This window comes from Eumetopias jubatus, unplaced genomic scaffold, assembly GCF_037043125.1.
Source record: "Eumetopias jubatus isolate StellerSeaLion01/CBP00866 unplaced genomic scaffold, mEumJub1_p1.0 scaffold_4, whole genome shotgun sequence".
NCBI classification, from domain to species: Eukaryota; Metazoa; Chordata; class Mammalia; order Carnivora; family Otariidae; genus Eumetopias; species Eumetopias jubatus.
Window position 1 is genome coordinate 66,948,537 of NW_028274810.1, and position 14,265 is coordinate 66,962,801.

Here is a 14,265-nt window from a genome sequence, read left to right on the forward strand (position 1 = left end):
ACATAGAGATTACTTTAAAACATAAATAAAATAAAATTATTAAAGTGGCAAAGGTTATACCCCAATTTAAAAAAAAATTTAAAAACCTCTAACCAGAATAAAGAAAAAATAATCAAATACAAATGATTTTTATCAGTATAATCTATATGACAGCACACACCTCACATGATTGAAAATACCTGTGTATTCATGTGACATTTGCCTTTTTCGTTCAGTATTTGTCTTCACATAATTAGCTTGATTATAACACATGTTTGAATTGTAGTTATAACCAACCCACTATTGTGTCCGTGGTTGGTCTCTATGAATTTACAGATATTTGGGTTTCCTCACATATCAGTTTAATTCACACCTCCCCCAAAGTTACCAAAAGTGTTTTCAGTGTGCTAATGGAGACTCTATTTTATTTCTAATAACAATAAAAGAAACATGATATCATCATTACATTAAATACACAAATGTGTCATTTCATGAACACCAAAGAAAAACACCCTCTTTTGGCTATTTAATATTGTTTTAATTCCTCTAAATAGACAAAAGTGATATGTACTCATATTTGCTCACATTTTCCCAAATTTAATTTAAACCTCAAACTAGTTATTTAAAATCTGACCTACTAAAAACTTCAGTAGGAGTAAATATATTTGGCTTTGTGTTGGCTAAACTAGGCAGATTCTTTAGGTAATATATCATAATGGTAATAAAAATTAACTGAGTTAACTGAATGTTTGTGTGCCAGTTACTGTGCTACGTGCTTTACATATATTGTAGATTCCTAAGCTATAACAATCTGATATTGAGGATTAATATGATTAAAACATAAATGATACTGTTACCATATGTAGAAACTTTTCTTTTTAATGCCTTCAGCAAACACTATTCCAGGGTACCCTCCAAAAAATATTTATAGACTGTTTCCCTGAGAATTAGTAAACTGAAGTATTATTCTAATTGGAAAAGTAACAGACACGCTGGTGGTAGGTGGGGGTGTGGGGAGATAGATATATATATCTATATATATGTCGATATATACATATATATCGACATATATATAGATATATATATATGATTAGCTTTATTTTAGGTCTGTTACAGTTTCCTGGAGCACTAGTCTTTTATCTTATGAAAAATAGCCTTGACTAAAAATAAGCTTTGGGACTACATCAAAATAAAAAGCTTCTGCACAGTAAAGGAAACAATCAACCAAATTAAAAGGCAACTTCCTGAAGGGGAGAAGATATTTGCAAATGACGTATCCAATAAAAGGTTAGCATCCAAAATGTATAAAGAACTTAAAACAACTCAACACCCCCTAAACAAATAATCCAATTAAAAAATGAGCAGAAGACATGAACAGACATTTCTCCAAAGAAGACATGCAAAGCACCGACAGACACATGAAAAGATGCTTAACATCACTCATCATCAGGGAAATGAAATGAAAACTACAATGAGATATCATCTCACACCTGTCAGAATAGCTAAAATCTAAAACAGAGAAACAATAAGTGTTGGTGAGGATGTGGAGAAAGAGGAACCCTCTTACACTGTTGGTGGGAATGCAAACTGGTGCAGGCAGTCTGGGAAACAATATGAAGTTTCCTCAAAAAGTTAAAAATAGAACTACCATACGATCCAGCAATTGTCCTACTGGGTATTTAGCCAAAGAATACAAAAATACTAATTCAAAGGGATACATGCACCCCAATGTTTGTAGCAGCATTATTTACAATAGCCAAATTATGGAAGCAGCCCAAGTGTCCATAGATTGATGAATGGATAAAGAGGTGGCATATATATACAATGAACTATTATTCAGCCATAAAAAAGAATGAAATCTTGCCATTTGCACTAACATGGATGGAGCTACAAAGTATAATGGTAAGTGAAATAAGTCAGGCAGAGAAAGACATACCATATGATTTCACTCATGTGGAATTTAAGAAACAAATGAGCATAGGAAATAAAAACAGACAAACCAAGAAACAGACTCTAAATGATAGAGAACAAACTGATGGTTATCGGAAGTGGATGGGGGGATGGATGAAATAGGTGATGGGGATTAAGGAGTGCACCTACTGTGATAAGCACTGGGTGATGTATGGAGTTATTGAATCACTTTGTTGTACACCTAAAACTAATATAACACTGTATATGTTGACTATGCTGGAATTAAAATAAAAACTTAAGACTGCCGGGACCATTGATGACTGAGTCTGTGTTGCACCTTTTGTATTACTCCCTGGGCACTGCAAGCAGGCCAGGCATCATATCACCTTACAGGTGGTATGGAGGAGAAAGCCAAGGTGTGTATTGTTAATCTGGGAACCAATGTCAGCAGAGGATAATTAGAAAGGGCTTTCAGTTATTATGGTTCCTTAAGAACTGTGTGGATTGTGAAAAATCCTCTAGGATTTGCCTTTGTGGAATCTGAAGATCCTAGACATGTAGAAGATGCAGTTTGAGTTCTGGATGGGAGAGTGATTTGTGGTTCCTGAGTGAGAATTGAATTATCAACAGGCATGCTTTGGAGATCTGGTTTTGATAGACCATCTGCCCAACGTTCCTTTGATCCCAATAATAAATGCTATGAATGTGGCGAAAAGGGACATTATGCTTATGATTGTCATCATTACAGCCAGCAGAGGAGAAGCAGGTCACAGTGTAGATCACATTTAAGATCCAGAGGTAGGCGATACTCTTGCTCATGTAGGTCAAGATCAGCATCTCCTCAACCGTCAAGATCTGTGTCTCTTTCAAGATCCGCTTCACACAGAAGATCTAGGTCTGGTTCTATAAAAGGTTCAAGATGCCTGTCGAGGTCAAGGTCAATATCCAGGTCTGTTTCACTACTAAGAAGCAGCCAAAGTTCAGATCTCCCATCTCCAAAAAGAAGTCATTCCCCATCAGGAAGTCCACAAAGAAGTGCAAGACCTGAAAGAGTGAAGTTCTCAAGTTCACCTTTTAGGGAAGAGTTATTTCGTTTACATTATTTTAAGGGATTTGTGATTTCTGTAAAGCATAACTTAGGAAGGTTATTTCAATCATCCAGTCAAAATGGATCTGGATTATAACTGTAAATTCACAGCAGTAAGATAATATAAATTTTTGTTAAATGTATTAACATCCTGGTGGTCTGAAAATGTGGGTTTTTATTTGGTACATTTAAATAAAATGTTTCTAGCTAGAAAAAAATATAAATTAAAACTTAATAAAAGAGGGGTGCCTCTGTGGCTCAGTTGGTTAAGTGTCTGCCTTCAGCTCAGGTCATGATCTCAGGAGTCTGCCTCTTCCTCTCCTTTGCCCCCCCCCCCACTCCTGCTCGTTTTCTCTCGCTCTCGCTTTCTCTCAAATAAATAAAATGTTTTTTTAAAAAAGAACTTAATTAAAAAATAGATTAGAGAAAAAAAAAGAAACCAACCCTGCTGACATCTTGATCTGAGACTTTCAACCTCCAGGACTGTGAGAAAATAAATTTCTGTTGTTTAAACAAACAAAAAAATAGCCTTGACTATCATAATGTGCCATATATGAAAAAATTTCAAACTTTCATAGCCTTCCTGGGAATGTAATACCTGGGCTACTATAATAAAGATTAGAGCAGAGATCAATGAAATAGAAACCAGAAAAACAGTAGAATGGATCAATGAAACTAGAAACCGGTTCTTTGAAAGAATTAATAAGATCTATAAACCACTGGCCAAACTTATCCAAAAGAAAAGAGAAAGGACCCAAATTAATAAAATCATGAATGAAAGGGGAGAGATCATGACTAACACCGAGGAAATAGAAACAATTATTAGAAATCATTACCAGCAACTATATGCCAACAAATTAAGCAACCTGGAAGAAATGGATGCCTTCCTGGAAACTTACAAACCACCAAGACTGAAACGGGAAGAAATAGACAATCTGAATAGACCAATAACCAGTAACAAAATTGAAGCAATAATCAAAAACCTCTCAAAAAACAAAAGTCCAGGGCCAGATGGCTTCCCAGGGGAATTCTACCAAACATTTAAAGAAGAAATAATACCTATTCTACTGAAGCCGTTCCAAAAAATATAAACAGAAGGAAAGCTTCCAAACTCCTTCTGTGAGGCCAGCATTACCCTGATCCCAAAAAGAGAATTACAGACCAACATCCCTGATGAACGTGGATGCCAAAATACTCAACAAGATCCTAACTAATGAGATCCAACAGTACATTAAAAGGATTATTCACCACGACCAAGTGGGTTTTATACTTGGGATGCAAGTGTGGTTCAACATTTGCAAATCAATCAATGTGATAGAGCACATCAATAAAAGACAAGAACCATATGATCCTCTCAATTGATGCAGAAAAAGCATTTGACAAAATACAACATCCATTCCTGATTAAAACTCTTCAGAGTATAGGAATAGAGGGAACGTTCCTCAATATCATTAAAACTATCTTTGAGAAGCCCACAGCGAATTTCATTATCATTGGGGAGAAGCTGAGCACTTTTCCCTTAAGATCAGGAACACAAGAAGGATGCCCACTCTTACCACTGTTGTTCAACATAGTGCTTGAAGTCCTAGCCTCAGCAATCAGACCACAAAAAGAAATAAAAGGCATCCAGATTAGCATAGAGTGAGCTTTCTAATCTAACTTCAGAAATCTAGAAAATATTGGGGCACCTGGGTGGCTCAGTCCATTAAGTGTCTGCGTTTGGCTCAGGTCATGATCCCAGCGTCCTGGGATAGAGCCCTGCATTAGACTGGCTCCCTGCTCAGTGGGGTGTCTGCTTCTCCTGCCCCTCCCCCTGCTTATGTGCGAGTGTGCGCGTGCTCGCTCTCTCTCTCACATAAATAAAATCTTTATAATAATCTAGAAAATATCAAAAGGGGCTTTTGTGAGACATGGCCTCATTTTGTTCACGAATGGTGCATTCTTCTTTTTGCAGATGTGTCTTGCTGAATCAGGGCTGTCTTATCCCTGCCATCGACTTACAGTGGGCAGAAGAGCTTCACCTGCGCAAACCCGGGAGCAGTCCGAAGAGGTAAGCCTGTTTGCCAAGCTTTTCGGTGAATAGGAGGCCTGTCTTCCACCTGCCTGCCCACTTCCTATTCTTTTTTATCTGCCACAGCAATGAATAGATAAGTTAATGTAGCATGAATAAAATCTCAGTAAATTCTTGAAGGCAGAAACTTTTCATGCGAGTTTATTGTTAATGTGCTCCTTCTTGGTCTATAAGTTTCATGTTTCAACAGACAGAATTCAGGTGGATTGGTTGAAATGAGTTTTACTTAGAATTGACAGGTTGACAACAGATTTTCTTCATTGCCAACTATTTACTAAGACTGATCCTGAAGGTCCTTTAACTCACTGAGCTGGAGCACCTTCTATGAACGAGGTTTTGTGCTTGATACTAAGTAACAAAGATGAATAACAATGTATACCAAGGTGCTCAGAGTCAAAGGTGATAGATTAATAAACTAATTATAACGGCAAAATGTAATAAAAGCAGTGATAGCACATAGAGTGCTATAGAAACAGAAGAGGGGCAGGTAAGATTGAACATGTTTATGTATGGGATGTACCTGTGTGTGTCTTTGTGGGTCTGAACAATGTTAAAAGGCAGTATCTTTTCCAAGGCTACATATAGCACTTTGTGTCCAACTATGACTTTGATTAAAAGGTAATGGGAAAGATAGCTTGGACATTACAATTTATCTGTTAGAAAACATTTATTGAGCTCCTACTATGTGTTAAAGAAAAATCATCACCATCACTTAAAAAGTGTATGTGATAGAGGTCATAACTAAATAGCACAGAAAAACGTTACCTCAGTGTTTTTCAGTCCAATAAAACCTTTTTCCATTTACATTCTATACAAAATATGGTTGTGAATTTTTATTTAAACTGACTGTATTTTGGACACTCATTATGGAAGCTGCCACAGGACCTCTGCAGCCATCCTCTGAATATGTATTTATATCACTTAAATATGTGAAAGGGAAATGGGATGCATAAGTTGCATTCTGTAAAATGATCATCCTGTGAAATGATAATTTGCAACTCTGGCTTTTAACATTTTTTTAGAAATCCACAAAGAAGAAAGGGTTTTCCCCTGCTACAAATATTACTGTATTGTTTTCTTAGGCCTCTAAAAATGTTAATTTCCTTTAAAGAACCCACACCATTTTATTCAGCATTTTATCTCACTAATCCTCATGAAAGAAAACATGATACTGAGTTTCACTGCTTGGCAGAAATTCCCAGAAATAATTTATTGGAATACTTCTTTCTAATCTGTGAGTGTGTTTCTAATGCTGAAGTAGGTTGTGCTTCAACCCTGTAATGGATAAATCTACATTAAAAGGCAGCCAACTAGCTCCACCCAAAATTTTTAATTCTGTGCTCTAAAAGGTGACAGATACCTGTTTCACTTCATTTTATTTCCTTCTCTCACTCTCACCATTATATGTGTTAATTTGGGTGGTCCCTTCAGCAAAAAGAAGTCAGTGCCATACAGTAAGAAATAGTGTTTGTGAAAGGCTGACGTACTCTTTAGGTTAGAGAAGAAGGTAGAATGGTATTAGGAGGCTTTGCTAAACCAAAAGAGCTGCAGTCTTGGGAACATCTTAAAATGTGATTATTTGTGATGAAACCATTTTTCTTTCCCTGGCTAACTATAAATATCACCTTTTTAGGGAACTGGTGAGAAATGGGCAAGCGTGACTCGGGCTTTTATGCTGCCATAGAATTATACAACTGGAAGGGATTTTTAAAATTTGATTTCCACTCTTCTCTCCATTCATCCCTTTAAACATTTTAATGTCTTCTAGGTGCCCATCATTAGGACCACAGTCTGTATGCTAAAAGAGCTCACTCAAAATATCCCCTGAAAATATACCTATGTTTTATCTTCAATAACAAGGCAACCAGTTCCATTGTTGAGCAGCTCTGTCTGTTGATATCTTCCTTACATTAAACTGGAACCTGTGTCCTTGTAGCTTCCACCCAGTGGTTCTGCTTCTTTTTTTTTCTGCTTTTAACCCTTCTCCTACATGATTTCAGGTTTCAGGACAACTACCATTTTTCTATTGATTCTCTGAAGCCTTGAGTTAGGACAAAGATATTTGAGACCAGTAGTTAAATTTAAGCTTTGAATTTTATGGATTATAGTTATGTGTCCTCTAGCTAGGAGAATTTTATTTCTTACATCCTCCTTCTGGTCCTGCAACTATATTTTTTTATGATAATTCACCATTTTTTCTTTCCTTCCCAGCCTTCCCTTGCTCCTGAGCCCCCTTTTAATGATCTTTCCATATCTGAGTACCTAGCTAATACCTTCCTCTCCTTTCTCCAGCTGCCTGGGTGGAACAGGGTAGGGACCCATGGACCCAGGCTTCTTGAGAATTGTCCAGTCCTCAGTTGATAATGGAAGAGAGAGGGGAGTGCCACAAGAATAAAAAAACAAACGAAACAACAACAACAAAAAACTTCAAATGTAGTAGATGCTAATTAGTTAATAACTTCAGTTAAGGAAACATCTGTTGAATGCTCACTGTGTGCTAGTCAGATGAATATAAACTGGTAATTTCATATTATGTAATGATAAAATTGAGCAAGCACAAGATACTAGGGCACAAATGTGGGGGTTGAAGGCATAACACTCAAGAATGTTTGCAAGCAAAAGCCATGTCTGCCTTATGCACCTCTGTAGCCCAAACACCTAGTGTAGTACCTGGCACATACCAGCCACAAAATAAATGTTGGTGAGTATTTTTTTAAAAAGAAGAAGGAGGAGGGGGAAGAGGAACGAGTATGAAGAAAGACTAGAGGAATTTATATCCAAATCAAATTATAAAGAATGAGGCACAGTCAGCCAAATGAAGAAATACGGAAATAGTATTTCATTCAAAGGAAACAGCATGATCTGATACAGTATATGCACAGAGATGAGAGCAGTTTGGTGTTCGTGCAAAATAAAGTGGGAAACAAAGATAAAAGATGAGGTGAAGGTGAATAGATCCTAGGTCTTACAGGTCAAGTTGGGAACTTGAACTTTGGGCAGCCATAGGCGGCTTTTCAGTGACAAATGATTTTCTTTCCCCAAATACACATTTTAGAGAAGAGTACTTTGCTGCTGTGCAGAGGCTAGATACAAGGGAAGCAAGAGTGGAGGCAGAGAAATCAGGTATGAATCTATTGTACTAGCACAGTTAAAGGATAATGAGATCCTGAACTAGAACATAACCTGTAAAAATAGAGGATATGGGTTCAGGAAGTATTTTTGGAGGGAAGATCAGTAGGACTGGTGACTGATAGGATCTGTGGGAGGAGAGAAAAGGAAGCGATAAGAATGATACCTAGGTTTTGGTTTAAGTGACAAAAGATTCATTCAGTATTCATTCAATAAGTTCTGATTACATGCCCCTCTATGCCTGGTACTGATCTAAATGTCAGGAATATGGCTGTGAAAAAAGCAAAGTCTTTGCATAAAGGATCTTGTACCTAATAAAGTGAAATTGAACACAGATAATTGCCAAAAATTTGTATTTCAATTTTTAAAACTTGGTGAGACAAGTATTTAGCTTGTCTGCTCAAAGCGGACATACTAATGGTCCTACCATTAGTATGTGGTATTGCACCACAGGCAGACAAGCTAAATAGTAATCATGTTACTTCTGAACATTTCCATCTGAATGCCCACTGCAGATTCACTCTGTACAAAATTGAACTTCCCACATCTCCCCAGAAACCTATTTTCTCACCCATATTAATGATCACTATCAATCCAAGCCAAAAACTGTTCATTCTAATCACTGAGGGACCTGCTATTCTTTGAAACTGTCCCAAATGAAGGGATACCTTGGATTTTTATGACCCTTCCCTTTTGACTATTCAAATAAGTATATTTTTATGTCTTCCTTTAGAATTTCTTGAAGGCCTGAACCTGTTTTTTCTATCTCTGTATCCCTAGCTTTTAACCTGTTGCTTTGATATAAGTAGTTGATGAAAGGAACATCTACTTCAGTTATAAGCTTGCCTTAGTGCCAAGTATATATGAGTCTAAATTTTGTCTCAAACATTTTGGTTCTTTCTCCTCTAGGAAGTTTGCTCTGATTTTTCCCATTCCTCATGCATTAAATGTTCTCCTCTGAACTTTCCTGTCGTAACACTTATCACTAATATTACAATTAACTGTATATATTATATAGTGTTCCTTAAGGGAGTATAGACTGTATCTTTCACACAGGTCCAGGCAGTGTGGCATTTACTAGGGTTTTGTAAATGTTTGTTAAATGATAATGGGAATAAACGAATGCCGATAAACAGCCAAAATAGAATCACGAATTTTTTAAGCTGTTTTTCAAATTCTGAGTAAATAACTTCTCTGGATTCAAAGAGTAATTTTAGGACTGCCATGGCTGAACCAAGAGATTATGTATTCTCATCAGCAAACATTAATGAAAAAAAGATTGTTTATCTCATTTTTTAGAAAAAGCTTTTCCTAACCTGTTAGATGGCTGATAAGAAAATGTGAAGAGATTGGGAGTTCCTTATACATAATTAAGCAGCTCATTCTTGCAGATACTTCAATAATTCATATTTGAAATATACTTTTTTCAACAAAATTGGCTTTTTAGATAACTCCCTTTAAAGATGTTGTTGTAGGATTTTGTTTTCTGGATCTTAAGAGATTTGGGAACTCTACACTTTATGAAGACAAAATGGATAATGGGTTAGTTACATAGGCACAAAATTAAAATCACTATCCTAGTATGATATAAAGTTCTGTTGTTATGGAAAAGGGGCTATTATTTGATTGCAAACTGGATTAGGAGAAAGAGTTTAGATGTGGGGGAGTAAGGTAAAAGGAGTGAGAAAAAAAGATATGTAGAACAATGCTTTTTCTTCTCTGTGTCCTCCAACCCTTCTTAACCTGATGCCTCTTAAAGGGAAGGGTGAGTGTTAGGCAAGACTAAGTGAAGGCTGAGATGATAGCTTAGCTGATAGAGAATGTGACAAGATTCATCATACTGGACCTTTGTTTCTTTCCACTAGCCTGTGAACCTGGCTAAGTATCCTAGAAGAGTATGTAGTGTACCTTTTAGATCCTGCACCTTTACCTCTTTAAGAAACTGAGCCTCAAAGTTCAGGGAACTTCATGCTCCAGATACCTGTGTGCCTGAAACACAGGGAATTCAAGCACAGTAGTCGTCCTAATAGATGTGTTGTTTTGTAGAGGAGGCTCCCTTACTACTTTGAAATGAGAAGGGGTTTTTGAATTTTTAAGCTGTTGAATTGCTGAAATCAGGAGATCTTTGCCCTACAAAGCAAAACACTAAAGTAATATTAGGATCGTAAGTAGAACCAAGGTGTCTGTGAGAAATAGTGGTGCAGTCAGAATAGCAGATAGACTGCTTAGGACAAGGACCATTCATTTTTACTCCTCCAATAAGTATTTGTTCATTATCTTCTCTATTCAAACCACTAGGAAGACTTTCTTTCAAATAAGAGGGAAAATGTTACAATTCTGGGCATTAGTAGCTTGGTTATGCCCAAGGAGGAAATGCTAAGCTGAGTCAGACGGAGTAAATATCTTGGCTTCTTCATTTGGAACCATTAGACTTGCTAGATCAGTAGTTTTAAAATTGTTCCACAGTGTCCTGAGATCCTTCAGAGGTACCCCAACTATCAAAGGGATATGAGAAAGAAAAGGCCAAGCCCAGGAGGAGCATTAGACTCCCCATTGCCCTCTCGCTGCACCAACCAGAGTGGCCTTACTTTTGTCTATTGTATGCACTATAATTTTACATAATATTTTCCTTGGGGCCAGGGGAGAGAGGTAACCCTGGGAAAAGAAGTTTGAAAACCATTGATAAGAAGATCTTTAAAATCCCTTCTAGTTTAAAATCTGTAATTTTTATGACTAGCTAACCTCTAACATCCCTCTAGCCAAGTTTTATGAGTCTTTGATTCTAAGTTTCTCTTAATGCTTTTCTGGCAAATATTTATCTCTAAGTTAGGCTCTTTTGCATAGACCAGAATCAAATAGTTTCCCCATTTTCATAGCTTAAGTACATAGTGCCATATTTTAAAAGATAGAAATTTCATATATTAAATGGTCTTTGTAGACTTCATTTATTGAACATAGTACAGATAGGCATTTAGCCAGGTACCTTGCTGGGACCCCCTTCCCATCCAAGGCATAAATATTTGTCAGTATTCACAGTTTGGATGTTTTAGATCTCAGTATTTTTGAAATTCCATTCTTACCTAGAGATAGCAGCCCAGTTCATATTTTGAATCTGATGTTTTTAATTGTAATACTTTAAATCTCAACTGATGTTGCTGAAAACAAAATAAACGGAGCATGTTTATCAGTGCCCAGCATGTAGTAAGTTCTCAATAAATGTTTATTGAATAGAAGCACATCTCATATTTAATAGCCTGCTCTTTACGAAGAGCTTTTAGATAGTGTATTTCATGTTATCTCCAATAACACTGAAGATAGTGTACCATTTTCCACTAGTGAAAAATTTGAGAACCATTGCAGTAAGGAAATGGCAAGTTTGAAATAGAGATTACTGTGAGCTTTTTAAAAGACTCATATAGCTTGCTTTGTCTTTGACCTGATTGTTGCCATCTCCTCATTTATTGAGCAAATATTTATTGAGCACTTAATTGTGTACTATGTTCTGGGGATAAAACAGACAAAATCCCTGTCTTCATTGAGTTTGTAAGCATCCTCCATTTTCCCTCAGGTTCCAGCCTTTAGTCTAGAGGTATCACAGCAAGTTTAGAAATATATATAAGCCTTAAAATGAAAAATATTAAGCTTTACTCTAGCAAATGGCTTCTTATTTAATAGAACCGTTGTAATACTAATGTCCTATTTTGATTACATAACTTATATTTTGGAATTTGATTTCCTAAAGTCAATATAAAACTAATGAGGACTTTTCTTAAATAGCAAAGCACGGATGTTCATATGGTTAGTGATAGTGATGGAGATGACTTTGAAGATGCTTCCGAATTTGGGGTGGATGATGGAGAAGTATTTGGCATGACCTCATCTGCCCTGAGAAAATCTCCAATGAGTGAGTATTAATAGCTCTTTGGGTCCAGCACTGTAATTCTACTTCCTACTACAGAAACTTATGAAGAATAATGAACTTAAAAATCTCTTAATGACTTTCCAGGTTTGGAGAGAGAAAATATAGCAAGTAGGCACATTATTCATTAGAACCAGATCCTCTTGAGTTTTGGTTTTATTAAGCTCAACAATTCCCAGTGCTTTAGTAAAATTCATTAAAAATGCAAGGGAATGTACAATGTTTCACGTATATAATTAGTTATGATTCTTTCTCTTTACTTTAAACCTAGAGGTTGATAAATAGCTATATTTTCTGTGACTGTACTTGTTTCCCGGCATCTTAGTGGAGATATCAGTTTTAAGAATAGTAATATTATTTTTCCATTCACTGGTACCACCTTTGGCAGGAAAAAAAAGTAAACTAAATGTGCCATCTCCTTCTCTTTAACTTTAGAAGATACATACTGTAGAATCATAAGCAGTATTATATGCAAAATTACTGTAAAATCCTTAAATGGCTCGTTTACTCAGTGAAGTTAGGGAACTCCGTTGGGCAGAAATAGATGTGATATTTACTTAAAATTGACCATCTTCCTTATAAATGAGATTTTTGAAATAACTTGAGATCCTTTTTATATAGTTTATTCACAAGATGTCATTTTAAGAAAACATTGAAATCCTAATTAATGACTGGCACATACTTTAAATGCTTAGCAGGATTGTGTCAGTTGGCTTTCCAAAATTTATGAGCTTGGAATTTTTTCAAGATTCTTTCTTAAGGTTTGATGAAGTCTTCTAATGTATATCAAGTTAAAATGTCTCCTCAAATATATCACAAAAGCTAAGATTTAATTTTATTTCCTCTTTATTGATTAAATATATTTCTTATATGTGGGATTAGATGTTACGTGGTTTGTTTTTTGTGTCTATTTGTTTTGTTTTTTTTGTTTTTGTTTTTTCTTTTGTTTGTTTTTTAGTGCCAGAAAACGCAGAAAATGAAGGAGATGCCTTATTACAATTTACAGCAGAGTTTTCTTCAAGGTAGGGTTAGGACATTAACTATATAAAATTGATGTTCTTCTAATGCTACTGTGATTTTTCTGGAGCAATTTTAATCATAGATTGTCTTTAATTTCTCTGTAAAGTATTCAAAGGATACATTTATCAGTTTATGTAGTCCTGATAGTTTAACACATACTATTCAATGTCAGATAACTAGTAAGCCATTTATGCCACTTCAGAGATGTATTTATCATCTTATCTCTGTATCTTTATTGAAGGAAAATAAAGGTGTCACTAATTAATATATTGACTGTATTCCCAAAAGGACTAGGTTATAGGATACTAATTTTTGGTATATCCTAGAATAAACAAAATATCCTTTAAAATATTATTAAATTAAAAATAAAAATTTTAAATGTAAGTGAATTTTTTCTTTTAATTTTTGTTTTGGAACTAACTATTAACATTTCTTTTAAGAGGCTAATATAAAATGTTTTATATGCATTTGAGATTCTTAAAAGTTGTTTAAGAGGATTTAAGTATTTAACTTTAAATTTTTGTGTAAATGATATTTCTCTTTAGTTCTGTTTTCTAATGTAATATAATTTGGAAACTTTGCAAGATTACAGTTTTTTCCCTCTCTGTTGGACTTCCAGAATAAATGAACTAATAAAATGGAAAGTTAAGGTTACTATAAGGAAAATCTTATGAAAGTGGATAACCAGGAATTGCTACTTATAAATGGCATGGTTTTGTAGCACTTATTAAATCCATTTGCTAGATGTACTTAAAATTCCAGTATTCTAATATTGTCACTATAGGCCAAGAAGAATTCTAAGAACTACTGAAGCTCATTCCCAAGCCTTTAAAGAAATGTTTTAATGTTTGGTCTGTAGTTAAGAGACATTAGTCCCAACATTTACTTAAAAGATGCTGATTAGACTTGTGAAACTTTGAAGTAAATTTGAAATGTATTTATATTAATAGACATAATTTTTCCTATAGATATGGTGACTGCCATCCTGTATTTTTTATTGGCTCATTAGAAGCTGCTTTTCAAGAGGCCTTCTATGTGAAAGCCCGAGATGTAAGTGCAATCTTACCTTTTGTGATTAAAAAATGCATCCCATAGGTTTACCACCAGGCCTCAGGCAATGCTTAATGTTTTCTGTTTTTTTCAGATTGA

General features: G+C 35.4%; 1 protein-coding gene and 1 pseudogene across 3 annotated transcripts in view; both read left to right on the forward strand.

Annotated features, from left to right (window-relative positions):
* Nucleotides 1-14,265, forward strand: part of FAF1 (Fas associated factor 1) — a 489,058-nt gene that overhangs the window by 337,262 nt on the left and 137,531 nt on the right. For all 3 annotated transcript variants that reach the window (XM_028106760.2, XM_028106761.2, XM_028106762.2), the window contains exons 9-12: nucleotides 4,932-5,027; nucleotides 11,955-12,081; nucleotides 13,055-13,118; nucleotides 14,085-14,166. In XM_028106760.2, the coding sequence (XP_027962561.1) occupies nucleotides 4,932-5,027; nucleotides 11,955-12,081; nucleotides 13,055-13,118; nucleotides 14,085-14,166 (369 nt within the window). The remainder of the gene's footprint in view (nucleotides 1-4,931; nucleotides 5,028-11,954; nucleotides 12,082-13,054; nucleotides 13,119-14,084; nucleotides 14,167-14,265) is intronic.
* Nucleotides 2,289-3,074, forward strand: LOC114212063 (uncharacterized; annotated as a pseudogene).